This window comes from Petromyzon marinus, chromosome 76, assembly GCF_048934315.1.
Source record: "Petromyzon marinus isolate PM22_M1 ecotype Great Lakes invasive population chromosome 76, UKy_Petmar_22M1.pri1.0, whole genome shotgun sequence".
Lineage (NCBI taxonomy): Eukaryota > Metazoa > Chordata > Hyperoartia > Petromyzontiformes > Petromyzontidae > Petromyzon > Petromyzon marinus.
The window spans coordinates 3,220,474-3,236,479 of record NC_133742.1 but is presented as its reverse complement, the minus strand read 5'-3'; the positions used below and the strand labels follow the sequence as shown (position 1 = coordinate 3,236,479).

At 51.4% G+C, this 16,006-nt stretch overlaps 1 protein-coding gene across 1 annotated transcript in view; it reads right to left on the bottom strand.

The window, feature by feature from the left end:
* Window positions 1-1,851: 1,851 nt before the first annotated feature.
* The window catches only part of LOC116937056 (uncharacterized), a 95,214-nt gene continuing 81,059 nt past the window's right edge, over window positions 1,852-16,006 (bottom strand). Inside the window, exons 10-11 of the mRNA XM_076056576.1 lie at window positions 13,772-14,311; window positions 1,852-8,512 (exon numbers count right to left, since the gene is read on the bottom strand). Of these exons, the coding sequence (XP_075912691.1) occupies window positions 8,280-8,512; window positions 13,772-14,311 (773 nt within the window). The 3' untranslated portion in view covers window positions 1,852-8,279. The remainder of the gene's footprint in view (window positions 8,513-13,771; window positions 14,312-16,006) is intronic.

Genomic DNA, 16,006 nt, shown 5'->3' with positions numbered 1-16,006 from the left:
CACTATACATTAGACTATACACTATACATTAGACTGTACACTACACTACTATACATTACACTACACTACTATACATTAGACTATACACTAGTATACATTAGACTATACACTAGTATACATTAGACTATACACTAGTATACATTAGACTATACACTATTATACATTAGACTGTACACTACACTACTATACATTAGACTATACACTATACATTAGACTATACACTATGCATTAGACTATACACTACTATACATTAAGACTATACACTACACTACTATACGTTAGACTATACACTACACTACTATACATTAGACTATACACTATACATTAGACTATACACTACACTACTATACGTTAGACTATACACTACTATACATTAGACTATACACTACACTACTATACATTAGACTATACACTACACTACTATACATTAGACTATACACTACACTACTATACATTAAGACTATACACTACACTACTATACGTTAGACTATACACTACTATACATTAGACTATACACTTAACTACTATACGTTAGACTATAGACTACACTACTATACATTAGACTATACACTACACTACTATACATTACACTATACACTACACTACTATACATTACACTATACACTACACTACTATACATTACACTACACTACTATACATTAGACTATACACTAGTATACATTAGACTATACACTACTATAGATTACACTACACTACTATACATTACACTACACTACTATACATTAGACTATACACTAGTATACATTAGACTATACACTAGTATACATTAGACTACACTACTATACATTAGACTATACACTACACGACTATACATTAGACTATACACTCTACATTAGACTATACACTATACATTAGACTATACATTATTATACATTAGACTATACACTACACTACTATACATTACACCACTACTATACATTAGACTATACACTAGTATACATTAGACTATACACTAGTATACATTAGACTATACACTATACATTAGACTATACACTATACATTAGACTATACACTAGTATACATTAGACTATACACTAGTATACATTAGACTATACACTAGTATACATTAGACTATACACTACACTACTATACATTAGACTATACACTAGTATACATTAGACTATACACTATACATTAGACTATACACTAATATACATTAGACTATACACTAATATACATTAGACTATACACTAGTATACATTAGACTATACACTACTATACATTAGACTATACACTAGTATACATTAGACTATACACTAGTATACATTAGACTATACACTAGTATACATTAGACTATACACTAGTATACATTAGACTATACACTAGTATACATTAGACTATACACTAGTGTACACGCCACTACTTTGTGGAGATCCCCAGGTCTTGTAAACAGCTTCCACCACTGACTCCCCGTGTTCTCGCCAGAGGCGGCCCAAAGCTCACGACACAGGAGTGTTCGGCAGGGTTATCGGCCGCTTGAGAGCGCCGACTACAGCTTTGTCCGCTGAATTCGGAGTCTCTCAAATTTGTTCCGGTTTTAAGAAAAGTTTCTTCCCCGTAGAGGCTGGGCAGTTTAACAGGTTCCGCAGTCTCTCGTGACCAATATCATCCACAATAAAAACAAATTTTTTGGGGGGGTGTTAGTTAGATTGGTGCATAAGATCGTGAAAGAAACGTCGTGATTTTTAAAATATAATTTTTTTTCTACGGACGAGTTCTTTACGGAGAGACCCAGAGAGCGTGAGCCTGCATGATGGATGACATTGGTGGTCAAAGCCTCCGTGTAGAAACGGGCTTAAGCACAGCAACAACAACAAACAGGAACAATAATAATAATACAAAGTTATTTTACTCAACGCAAATGCTCAAGTGGAACGCTGTTCTCCTTAAACGGCGAGACGCACAGCGATGGTGTCCGGGGAGGGGTGTCGTAGCTACCAAACGCGTGCCACTTTAAACGAGGCAATAAGTCAACATTAAAGTTAACACGTTCGCAGGAAACACGCGGTATCGGCAATACGGGGAGACGTTTCACACACAGCGCAACGTCGTACACCCAAACTTGCTTGAGAATGGGGTCGTCATCATCATCATCGATCCGTAGGTGCAGATATCCCTCCTCCCCCTTAGTACCAGTCAATGTATCCACTGCACATTTTGGGAAGTCTTTGTGTTGTCTCAGCGAGCTTTTAGCGGTCTCGATGGATCTCTACGAGTCTCAGCGGGTCTCTCTACCTCGCCTGCTACGCAGGAGGTCGTAGGTTCGATCCCGACCCTAACGACGCCTGCTGCTGCTGTACATCTGAAGTTTGCGTGTCTCTCTCTCACTCATCAATACCACGGTGGCTAGGAGATGTTGACTACCTCGCCTGGTACACAGGAGGTCGCGGGTTAGATCCTGAACCTAACGCCTGCTGCTGCTGTATATTTGGAGTCTGCGTCTCTCTCATCATCACGGTGGCTAGATGTTGACTACCTCGCCTGGTACACAGGAGGTCGCGGGTTAGATCCTGAACCTAACACCTGCTGCTACTGCTGCTGTGTATTTGGAGTCTGCGTCTCTCTCACTCATCAATACCACGGTGGCTAGGAGATGTTGACTACCTCGCCTGGTACACAGGAGGTCGCGGGTTAGATCCTGCACCTAACGCCTGCTGCTGCTGCTGTGTATTTGGAGTCTGCGTCTCTCTCTCTCACTCCCTGCGGTGGTCACGGCGTGGAATGTTCTTTGGGGTCCTCAGGGTTTTCCCCTCCACACTCAGAATCGACGTCACCGCGCGTTTGAGAGCGATTCAGCTGCTGCTATGAATTTACACCCGACGATGATGACAATGATGACGATGATGATGACAACGTCGATGATTACGATGACGATGATGATTACGATGACGACGATGATGATGTCAGCTGCCATAATTTGCGATGGGTAACGTCATGACGGACGCTTGTTGTGTTGCGCCCGAAACGTCGTTACTTATTTTGATTTGTCTACCCCCACGTGACTTTACCGGAAGAATCAAAGAGTTTGGGATTCCTGCAGTCACCAAAGCTTCAAACCAAGATTGAACGTATCACTTCGACGCACTCTCAGTATCATATACACACACACATGTGTATATATACATGTGTGTATATGTGTGTATATACATATGTTTAAATGTGTGTATATGTGTATAAATGTGTGTAGCTGTGTGTATATAGTGGGGAGCGGTAGTGTAGCGGTTAGCGCTACGCTGCGCTGTGAACCTGGCGACCCGGGTTCGATTCCCGCTCACGGCCAACACCACCAGTGACGATTATCTGAACCGGTCCCGGGCCTCCCCTAGGTCGACTCAGCCTCAAATGAGTACCTGGTGCGGTGTGTAAACATTGCCACTAGGGAGACAAAGGCGGTCGGGCGTGGTGCTGGCCACCCACCCCCTCGTGTACCGTTCCGGCCTTCATAGGTGCTCGCTAACAGCACTTGCCCCTACAGTCTGTTAATGCTATATGGGGGATCTTTGATCTTTGATATATGTGTGTGTATAGGTGTGTGTGTGTATATATGTGTGTCCGTGCAAAACAACCCCCTACCTCCTCGCGGTGCCGGACAGGAAACGCTGTCATGGACAGTGCTGCGGGGGGAGGGCCAATTCCGATTGGCCCCTCCTCTCATGGCGTCTGTGTCCACCACAGTGGCTAAACGGGGGCTCTGGACGGGTGCGAGGGGCTGGTAACCCCTCCACTTTCAACATTTTTACCACGAAACCACGAATAAAAAATGATTAATTAATAAGCTTGTGCCGGAGGCCCCGGTGGGACAGGCGTCTATGACGTCTCCTGGCCAAACCTCAATTGGCGGAGCCAGGAGATTCAATCTCTACCCTCGGGGCTCCTCCAGAAACAACGAAAAGCCACTACGGATGGCCACGTGGAATGTTCGAACGCTCACTGCGGAGGAGAGGCTGCCACTCCTCTGTCGGGAGCTGGACCGGTACCGCCTGGATCAATGTGGCATTCAGGAGGTCCGGTGGACCGGTTCTGGCTCCTGCCACCATGAGGGGTGGACAGTCCTCTACTCGGGGCAGCAGACTGCCAAACAACAGGGTGTGGCTCTTCTTTTGAACAAAAGAATGAAGGGGGCGTGGGAGCGTAGCGGTGAGGTGTGGGAAGCTGTAAGCCCCAGGCTACTTTGGGCTCGCCTTCCCATCAACCGGAGGCAAAGAGTGGTGGTCGCGGATGCGAGCCCATGTCCTTGACACCAGGACCTACCGTGGAGCTGATCTGCCCTCTGACCATCGACTAGTCATCTGTAAGATGCGCCTGCCATTCTTCCACTCTGGTGGTGGGTGTACACCCAGGACCCCATTGCAACATAGAGTGGTCTGGTCTCAGTTATCTGATGAAAGTTGCAAGCGAGAATTTCATCATCGCTTGCAGCTGGGATTGGCATCGTCCCCGACTCCTCCTGATGTCGAGGGTAAATGGGCGAGGTTTAGGACTGTGACTCATGCAGCTGCAATGGCTGCTTTGGGTACACGGTCCAGACCTCCCCAGAGACCCTGGCTGACAGAGGAGGTGTTCAGGATGGTTGAGAAAAAGCGACAGGCCCACTGTCATCGGCTACAGAATCCCACGTCAGAGAATGAGGAGGCTTACCGCAGCCTTCGCTCGGAGGTTCGGAGAGCCGTGAGGTGCTGCAAGGATAGGTGGTGGTCGCGGGTTGCTGAGGAGATGGAGTCTGCCTCAGTGGCCCGCAATCACAAATCTCTATTTAACTCCATCAAAAAAGTAACCTGCAGCGCCACACCTATTACCATCATTAGGGGAAAAAACGGTGATCCGTCCCCCAGGAACAGGTTTGCAGATTTGCTGAGCATTTCTGTGAGGTCCTGGGGGAGGTAAAATCCCTCAGCCAGGAAAACATCGTGGCACAAAGTGAGGATGACCCTGCTGAGGCTGCGGTGCCTCAAATATTCGAATAAGTCACCCCTGTGAGTGGCTGCCTGAAGTACCATCTATTGAGGAAGTACTGAAGGCGATCTGGAGTATGAGACCAGGAAAGGCAGCGGGCAGAGATGATCTCCCAAGCGAAATGCTGAGGGTGGCGTTTGTGCACAGACTGCCGTATATGACATCATAACAACAGTCTGGACCACTGGATGGGTTCCGCAGGATTGGAAGGATGCCCTGGTGGTCCCCCTCTTTAAGAAGGGGGACCGCACAGACTGTAACAACTACAGGGGCATCTCACTCCTCAGTGTGCCGGGAAAGGTCTTGGCAAGGATTATTCAACATCGCCTCGCCAGGCACGCTGAGGAGAGACTTGCGGAGCCCCAATGCGGTTTCAGGAAAGGGCGGTCCTGCACAGATGCCATATTTTCTGTCCGTCTGCTACAGCAGAGGTGTAGGGAAATCCAGCAAGACCTACATCTCTGCTTTATTGACCTGGTCAAGGCCTATGATACCATCAGTAGGCCTGGGCTCTGGGTTGTTCTTCGTGCTTTTGGAGTCCCTGACCCTCTGCTCACGATCATTAAGGACCTTCATGATGGTGAGCGGGCCCGGGTAAAACTACGTGGCCGGGAGTCAAGAGCCATTCCCTGTACACCCTGGGGTGCGACAGGGATGTCCTCTGGCTCCCACATTATTTAACGTCTATTTTGACCACGTAGTTCGTGAAGCCTTCAATAGCTGCACCGGGGGAATCTCCATTTGGTACAGATATAATGGGAGGCTGATCGATGCCCGGGTGTGGTCAAGGGATGGCTCCCTATTGCTCAACCACGTTATGTATGCTGATGATTTGGTAATAGCTGCTCATTCAGAGGAGGAGTTGGAGACGCTGCTGCTGAGACTGGAGCGTGCCACTAAGAGATGAGGCCTTACCATCAGCCCCACCAAAACTAAGCACTTGCCTGGGTATTTTGTACCATTGGACACTCCACCCCCACAACTCCCAATCGGTGATGGGGCAGTTGTGGAGAGAGTGGACAGTTTCCCATACCTGGGCAGTATGCTTATGACCGGCTCCAGTTTAACATCAGAGGTCTCACTCTGAATCAGTCGAGCGGCAATATCTTTTCATCGGTTGCGTAACGCTGTGTGGAAGCTACCTGGTCTGTCGCTCCGCACTAAGCTTCAGGTCTTCTCGGCCACGGTCATTCCCTCCCTTCTCTACGCTTGCGAAACGTGGACCCCCTTAATGGAGCATCTTCGCCGGTTGGAAACATTTAGGCTGGCCTGCCTACGATCCATCCTGGGTTTAACCAGGCTGGATTGTGTGAGGAGCTCAAAAATCCTTGAAAGATCTGGGCAAGGTCCCATCGCTGAGCTCCTCCGGCATGCAAGGCTGCGTTGGCTGGGTCATGTAGCCCGCATGCCCAGCCACCGCATGCCGAAACAGCTTTTGCTCGGCCGGATCGAGGGGGCTAAACGGGCGCGGCACGGGCTAGAGAAGAGATGGAGTGATGTGGTACAGGAGGACGTGGAGCTGAGTGGACTTGCCGATGACTGGTACCAGCGGTGTCAAGATCGGCCTCTGTGGAGGAGGCTCGTGAAGGAGGCTATTGGGCAGTTGGAGGTAGTCGCCCTCCAACAGCAACGGAGGGCAGAGGAGCGATGCTCACAACAACGAGCGGAGCGCCGGGTGGCTAAAGCACAGCAGGTTGGCACAGTACGGGGCACAGGTGGTGCATCAGCCACTCATCTCAGTCAGTCGACCCGTGGCACCTGGATCTGCCCCGTGACCTCCTGCCCGCGGGCGTTAGACACTTCACGTGGCCTCAAGGTGCACATGGCCTGGCACAAGCGTTGTGGTGACGTCACCGCCACTTAGTGGCGAATGGCGGTTGTTGTATATATGTGTGTATGTGTGTGTGTATATATATGTGTGTGTGTATATATGTGTGTGTGTATATATGTGTGTATATATGTGTATATATGTGTATATATATGCTTGTGTATATGTATACAGGTTGTGTGTATATATATATAAAATAGGCAGATACAATTGTTGGATTGTAGCAAAAAGAAATAAAATCTTTACAATATTTTTTTACTAAGGACTATCTCTGTATGTCTCTGTGTCTCTCTGTGTCTCTGCGTGCGTCTCTGTGTCTCTCTCTTTGTGTCTCTGTGTCTCCCTCTGTGTCTGTGTGTCTCTCTTTGTGTCTCTGTGTCTCTCTGTGTGTCTCTGTGTCTCTCTCTGTGCATCTCTGTCTCTGTGTCTCTCTGTGTGTCTCTCTCTCTCCATCTGTGTGTCTCTTTGTCCCTGTCTGTGTCTCTCTCTGTGCATCTGTCTCTGTGTGTGTCTCTCTGTGTCTGTCTCTCTCCATCTGTGTGTCTCTTTGTCTTTGTCTCCGTCTCTCTCTGTGCGTCTGTCTCTGTGTGTCTCTCTCTCCATCTGTGTCTCTTTGTCTCTCTCTGTGAGTCTCTGTCTGTCTCTGTGTCTCTCTCTCTCCATCTGTGTGTCTCTGTGTCTCTGTCTGTGTCTCTCCCTGTGCGTCTCTGTCTCTGTGTGTCTCTGTGTGTCTGTCTCTCTCCATCTGTGTGTCTCTGTCTCTGTGTCTCTCTCTGTGCGTCTCTGTCTCTGTGTGTCTCTGTGTGTGTCTCTCTCTCCATCTGTGTGTCTCTGTGTCTCTGTCTGTGTCTCTCTCTGTGTGTCTCTGTCTCTGTGTCTCTGTCTCTGTGTCTCTGTCTCTGTGTGTCTCTCTGTGTGTCTCTCTCTCTCTCCATCTGTGTGTCTGTCTGTGTCTCTCTCTGTGCGTCTCTGTCTCTGTGTGTCTTTCTGTGTGTGTATCTCTCTCCATCTGTGTGTCTCTGTGCGTCTCTGTCTCCGTGTGTCTCTCTGCGTGTCTCTCTCTCTCCATCTGTGTCTCTGTGTCTCTCTCTCTCTGTGCATCTCTGTCTCCGTGTGCCGAAAACCCTCCACCACCCGACACGGCCCCAATCAGCAAGGGACGTTTCGCTGGCAATCGCGTCCGGCGACATCGCTCGATCTGCCGGAATGGCGAGGCCGTCCACCAAACCCCGCCTTCCGGCCTCAAATGGAGCGAGCGGGAGGACGACGTCATCGACGCGGGGGGGGGGGGGGGGGGGAAACCCAATCGCGCAAAAAAATAATTTGATCGCGGGCGACATCCGGTGGCGAAAGCCCACCGTGAATCTTGACGCGTCTGCGGTCTCCTCGTCGCGACAGGAGAGAGCGAGGCGGAGGGTCAAAGGTCGCCCGCCGGCGTGACTTGCCACGGGAGGGCTGACTGGGCGCAGGGGGAGATTCATTCGCCTCCCCGTGGCTCCTGACGATGACGACGCTTGTGGTGGTGGTTGTGGTGGTGGTTGTGGTTGTTGTTGTTGTTGTGGTGGTTGTTGTGGTTGTTGTTGTTGTGGTGGTGGTTGTTGTGGTTGTTGTGGTTGTTGTTGTTGTTGTGGTTGTTGTTGTGGTCGCTCAGCTCCGGGAGGGTTTCCCAGTCCCACTCCGCATCTTCCTCCTCCTCCTCCCCGTCCAGGTCTACGTCGCACAAAGGATGAAGATCATCGGCGTCGTCGTCGTTGTTGTTGTCATCATCGTCGTCGTCATCATTGTCATCATCATCGTCGTCATCGTCGTCACTGTCATCATCGTCGTCATCGTCGTCACTGTCATCATCGTCGTCATCGTCGTCACTGTCATCATCGTCGTCATTGTTGTCATCATCGTCGTCATCATTGTCGTCATCGTCGTCGTCATCGTCGTTGTTGTCATCATCGTCGTCATCATCATCGTCGTCATCATCATCATCGTCATCGTCGTCATCATCATCATGGTCGTCATCATCGTCGTCGTCATCATCGTCATCGTCGTCATCATCATCGTCATCATCGTCATCGTCGTCATCATCATCATCATCGTCATCATCATCATCATCGTCGTCATCGTCGTCATCCTCATCGTCATCATCGTCATCGTCGTCATCATCATCATCATCATCGTCGTCATCGTCGTCATCATCATCGTCATCATCGTCATCGTCGTCATCATCATCATCATCGTCATCATCATCATCATCGTCGTCATCGTCGTCATCCTCATCGTCATCATCGTCATCGTCGTCATCATCATCATCATCATCGTCGTCATCGTCGTCATCCTCATCGTCATCATCGTCATCGTCGTCATCATCATCATCATCATCATCGTCGTCATCCTCATCGTCATCATCGTCATCGTCGTCATCATCATCATCATCGTCGTCGTCATCGTCATCGTCGTCATCATCATCATCATCGTCGTCATCGTCATCATCGTCGTCATCGTCGTCATCGTCATCATCGTCATCGTCACCCCTTCGGCGGTGGCCGTGGGCTACAAAATAGTGCGCTGGGTCACCGGGTTGGCAGCGCCCGACCACGGCACCACCGCTCCCCGCAGATCTCGCTCACAAAGCCAAAAGATCCCCCCCCACCGTGTAGCCTTCAACAGGCCGTCGGGGCAAGTGCCGTTGGCGAGTGGCAGCGCCGATGAATCCACGCTACACGAGGGGGTGGGTGGGTGGGTAGCACCACCTTTGTGGTGTTGTTTTTACCACACCGCTACTACACCAGCTACTCATTTGAGGCCGAGTCGGCCTAGGGGAGGCCCGGGACCGGTTCAGATAATCGTCACCGGCGGTGTTGGCCGTGAGCGGGAATCGAACACCGGGTCTCGGCAGGGTTCGTAGCGTGGTGGGCTCACATACACACACACACACACCTACACCCACACACTCAAACACACACACACACACCTACACACACACCCACACACACACCCACACACCCACCCACACACCTACACCCACACACACACCTATACCCACCCCCACACACACACCCACACACTCACACACCTATACCCACTCACACACACCCACACACACACCCACACACTCAAACCCACACACACCCACACACTTAAACCCACACACACACAACAACAACCGCCATTCGCCACTAAGTGGCGGTGACGTCACCACGACGCTTGTGCCAGGCTATGTGCACCCTGAGGCCACGTGAAGTGTCGAACGCCCGCTGGCAGGAGGTCACGGGGCAGACCCAGGTGCCACGGGTCGACTGACTGAGATGACTGGCTGATGCACCACCTGTGCCCCCTACTGTGCCAACCTGCTGTGCTTTAGCCACCCGGCGCTCCGCTCGCTGTTGTGAGCGTCGCTCCTCCGCCCTCCGTTGTTGTTGGAGGGCGACTGCCTCCAACTGCCCAGTAGCATCCTTCACGAGCCTCCTCCACAGAGGCCGATCTTGACACCGCTGGTACCAGTCATCGGCAAGTCCACTCAGCTCCACGTCCTCCTGTACCACATCACTCCATCTCTTCTCTAGCCCGTGCCGCGCCCGCTTAGCCCCCTCAATCCGGCCAAACAAAAGCTGTTTCGGCATGCGGTGGCTGGGCATGCGGGCTACATTACCCAGCCATCGCAGCCTTGCCTGCCGGAGGAGCTCACCGATGGGACCCTGCCCAGATCTTTCAAGGATTTGTGAGCTCCTCACACAATCCAGTCTGGTTAAACCCAGGATGGATCGTAGGCAGGCCAGCCTAAATGTTTCTAACCGGCGAAGATGTTCCATTAGGGGGGTCCACGTTTCGCAAGCGTAGAGAAGGGAGGGAATGACCGTGGCCGAGAAGACCTGAAGCTTAGTGCGGAGCGACAGACCAGGTAGCTTCCACACAGCGTTACGCAACCGATGAAAAGATATTGCCGCTCGACTGATTCGGAGTGAGACCTCTGCTGTTAAACTGGAGCCAGTCATAAGCACACTGCCCAGGTATGGGAAACTCTCCACTCTCTCCACAACTGCCCCATCACCAATTGGGAGTTGTGGGGGTGGAGTGTCCGATGGTACAAAATATCCAGGCAGGTGCTTAGTTTTGGTGGGGCTGATGGTAAGGCCCCACCTCTTAGTGGCACGCTCCAGTCTCGGCAGCAGCGTCTCCAACTCCTCCTCTGACTGAGCAGCTATTACCAAATCATCAGCATACATAACGTGGTTGAGCAATAGGGAGCCATCCCTTGACCGCACCCGGGCATCGATTAGCCTCCCATTATATCTGTACCATATGGAGATTCCCCCGGTACAGCTATTGAAGGCTTCACGAACTACGTGGTCAAAATAGATGTTAAATAATGTGGGAGCCAGAGGACATCCCTGTCGCACCCCAAGATGTACAGGGAATGGCTCTGACTCCCGGCCACGTAGTTTTACCCGGGCCCGCTCACCATCATGAAGGTCCTTAATGATCGTGAGCAGAGGGTCAGGTACTCCAAAAGCACGAAGAACAACCCAGAGCCCAGGCCTACTGATGGTATCATAGGCCTTGACCAGGTCAATAAAGCAGAGATGTAGGTCTTGTTGGAATTCCCTACACCTCTGCTGTAGCAGACGGACAGAAAATATGGCATCTGTGCAGGACCGCCCTTTCCTGAAACCGCATTGGGGCTCCGCAAGCCTCTCCTCAGCGTGCCTGGCAAGGCGATGCTGAATAATCCTTGCCAGGACCTTTCCCGGCACACTGAGGAGTGAGATGCCCCTGTAGTTGTTACAGTCTGTGCGGTCCCCCTTCTTAAAAAGGGGGACCACCAGGGCATCCTTCCAATCCTGCGGAACCCGTCCAGTGGTCCAGACTGTTGTTATGATGTCATATAGGGCAGTCTGTGCACAAACGCCACCCTCCCTCAGCATTTAGCTTGGGAGATCATCTCTGCCCGCTGCCTTTCCTGGTCTCAGACTCCGGATCGCCTTCAATACTTCCTCAGCAGATGGCACCTCAGCCAGCCACTCACAGGGGGTGACTTCATCCAATATTTGAGGCACCGCAGCCTCAGCAGGGTCATCCTCACTTTGTGCCACGATGTTTTCCTGGCTGAAGGATTTTCCCTCCCCCAGGACCTCACAGAAATGCTCAGCAAATCTGCGAACCTGTTCCTGGGGGTCGGAAATTGGATCACCGTTTTTTCCCCTAATGATGGTAATAGGTGTGGCGCTGCAGGTTACTTTTTTGATGGAGTTAAATAGAGATTTGTGATCACGGGCAACTGAGACAGACTCCATCTCCTCAGCAACCCGCGACCACCACCCATCCTTGCAGCGCCTCACGGCTCTCCGAACCTCCGAGCGAAGGCTGCGGTAAGCCTCCTCATTCTCTGACGTGGGATTCTGTAGCCGATGACAGTGGGCCTGTCGCTTTTTCTCAACCATCCTGAACAACTCCTCTGTCATCCAGGGTGTCTGGGGAGGTCTGGACCGCATACCCAGAGCAGCCATTGCAGCTGCATGAGTCACAGTCCTAAACCTCGCCCATTTACCCTCGACATCAGGAGGAGTCGGGGACGATGCCAATCCCAGCCGCAAGCGATGATGAAATTCTCGCTTGCAACTTTCATCAGATAACTGAGACCAGGCCACTTTAGGTTGGAATGGGGTCCTGGGTGTACACCCACCACCGGAGTGGAAGAATGGCAGGCGCATCTTACAGATGACTAGTCGATGGTCAGAGGGCAGATCAGCTCCACGGTAGGTCCTGGTGTCAAGGACATGGGCTCGCATTCGCTGGTCCGTCACTATGTAGTCCAGCAGATGTTCTTGCTTGGACCCGGCATGCATCCATGATGTTGTGTGGATGCGCCGATGCCAGAACAGCGTGTTGGTAATTACAAGCCCATGGGCTGCACAAAAATCTAGCAGCCTCCTACCGTTGTTATTGAGCTGATCTGGCCCATGCCCTCCAATCACTCCAGACCAGGTGCCAGTATCATGACCAACTCGGGCATTGAAGTCACCCAACATGATGACTCTATCCCGAGGGGCCACTTTAGCCAGCACCTGTGACAGGAGGTCATAGAAGGCATCTGACTCATCGGCTTTGCCTGCATCCCTCCACGGATGTTCATCTTCAGTGGGGGCATAAGTAACCACGACCACCATTCCTCGCCTCCGGTTGATGGGAAGGCGAGCCCAAAGTAGCCTGGGGCTTACAGCTTCCCACACCTCACCGCCACGCTCCCACGCCCCTTTCATTCTTTTGTTCAAAAGAAGACCCACACCCTGTTGTTTGGCAGTCTGCTGCCCCGAGTAGAGGACTGTCCACCCCTCATGGTGGCAGGAGCCAGAGCCGGTCCACCGGACCTCCTGAATGCCGCATAGATCCAGGCGGTACCGGTCCACCCACACACACACACACCCACACACACACCTACACACACACCCACACACCTACACACACACCCACACACACCTACACACACACCTACACACACACCCACACACACACCCACACACCCACACCTACACCCACACACACACACCTATACCCACCCACAAACACACACCCACACACCCACACACACCCCCACACCTATACCCACCCACACACACCCACACACACACCCACACACACCCATACACACATCCACACACACACCCACACACACCCACACACACCCACCCACACAGCCAAACACACACACACCTATACCCACACACCCCCACACACCCCCACACACACCTACACACACACACACACCCAACCACACACACCCACACACACACCCACACACACACCTATACCCACCCACACACACACACCCACACACACACACACCCACACACACACCCACACACACCCACCCACACACACACCTACACACACCCACACACACACCTACACACACCCACACACACCCACACACCCACCTACACCCCCACCCAACCCAACCCACCCGGAAGCGAGATTTACCGAAGACGTCTCCTCGTGGGAACGCCTCCTCCTCCTCCTCCGCCTCCTCCACTGCTTCACCCTCCACCACCTCCTGCACGTCCACCTGCTGCACGTCCACCTGCTGCACGTCCACCTGCTGCACGTCCACCTGCTGCACGTCCACCTGCTGCACGTCCAGGGTCTGGCGCGTGGCGGGGGCCGGGCTGCTCACGGCCACCCTCTCCTGCGTCTCCATCCGCGGCTCAAATCTGCTCTCTGATCCTCCTCCTCCTCCTCCGCCTCCTCCTCCTCCTCCTCCTCCACCTCCTCCTCCGCCACCGCCCGTGAGCGGGAGATCGTTCTCCCCGGCGGCGGCGCTGCCCACGGCCGCCTCCGCGACCTCTCCCATCGCGACCTCTCCCATCGCGACCTCTCCCATCGCGACCTCTCCCATCGCGACCTCTCCCATCGCGACCTCTCCCATCGCGACCTCTCCCATCGCGACCTCTCCCATCGCGACCTCTCCCATCGCGTCGGCGCCCGGCGCTGCCACCGCCGCGGCCGGCCGGACAGTCCCTCCTGTCACGTGTGGGGGGGGGGGGGGTGGGTGGGTGGGTGGGGAAGGTGGGTGGGGGTGGGTAAGGTGGGTGGGTAAGGTGGGCAAGGTGGTTGGGTGGGTACGGTGGGTGGTTGTGTGGGTGGGTAGGTGGGTGGGTAAGGTGGGTGGTTGTGTATGTGTAAGGTGGGTAAGGTGGGTGGGTAGGTGTGTAAGGTGTGTAAGGTGGGGTGGGTAGGTGTGTAAGGTGGGTAAGGTGGGTGTGTAAGGTGGGTAAGGTGGGTGGGTAAGGTGGGTGGGTGTGGGTAGGTGGTTGGGTGGGTAAGGTGGGTAGTTGTGTGTGTGTAAGGTGGGTAAGGTGGGTGGGTAAGGTGGGTGGTTGTGTGTGTGTAAGGTGTGTAAGGTGGGTGGGTAAGGTGGGTGGGTAAGGTGGGTAAGGTGGGTGGTTGTGTGTGTGTAAGGTGGGTAAGGTGGGTGGGTAAGGTGGGTAAGGTGGGTGGGTAAGGTGGGTAAGGTGGGTGGTTGTGTGTGTGTAAGGTGGGTGGGTAAGGTGGGTAAGGTGGGTAGGTAAGGTGGGTGGGTAAGGTGGGTGGTTGTGTGTGTGTAAGGTGGGTAAGGTGGGTGGGTAAGGTGGGTGGGTGTGGGTAGGTGGTTGGGTGGGTAAGGTGGGTAGTTGTGTGTGTGTAAGGTGGGTAAGGTGGGTGGGTAAGGTGGGTGTGTAAGGTGGGTGGGTAAGGTGGGTGGGTAAGGTGGGTGGGTAAGGTGGGTGGGTAAGGTGGGTGGGTGTGGGTGGGTAGATTACTGACGAAACGTCGTACTCGCATTGTAAGTGTTGTGGCTTTTCTCTCCAACACACCGGTGTACTGTACTAGTATACTACACTATACACTACATTACTATACATTACACTATACACTACTATGCACTACACTGTATACAACTATATACACTATACTACTACACACTACACTATACACAACTACACACTACACTATACACTACATTACTACACACTACACTATACACTACTACACACTACACTATATACAACTATACACTATACTACTACACACTACACTATACACTACTACACACTACACTATATACAACTATACACTACACTATACACTACAATACACTATACTACTACACTATACACTACTATGCACTACAATACACTAGTGCTATACTAGTATACACTATACACTACTATACACTACACTATACACTACTACACACTACACTATACACTCCTACACACTACAATATATACAACTATACACTACACTATACACTACTATACACTAGTGCTGTACTAGTATACTACACTATACACTACTATACACTACACTAATATACACTACACACTACACTACTATACACTACACTACAATACACTACTCTGTACACTGCACTACTATACACTACTATACACTACACTACAATACACTACACTACAATACACTACTATACACTACACTACTATACACTACACTACTATACACTACTATACACTGCACTATATACTACACTACTATACACTACACTACAATACACTACACTACAATACACTACACTACTCTGTACACTACACTACTATACACTACACTACTATACACTACACTACTCTATACACTATATACTACACTACTATACACTACTACACACTACACTACAATACACTACACTACTCTATACACTACACTACACACTACACG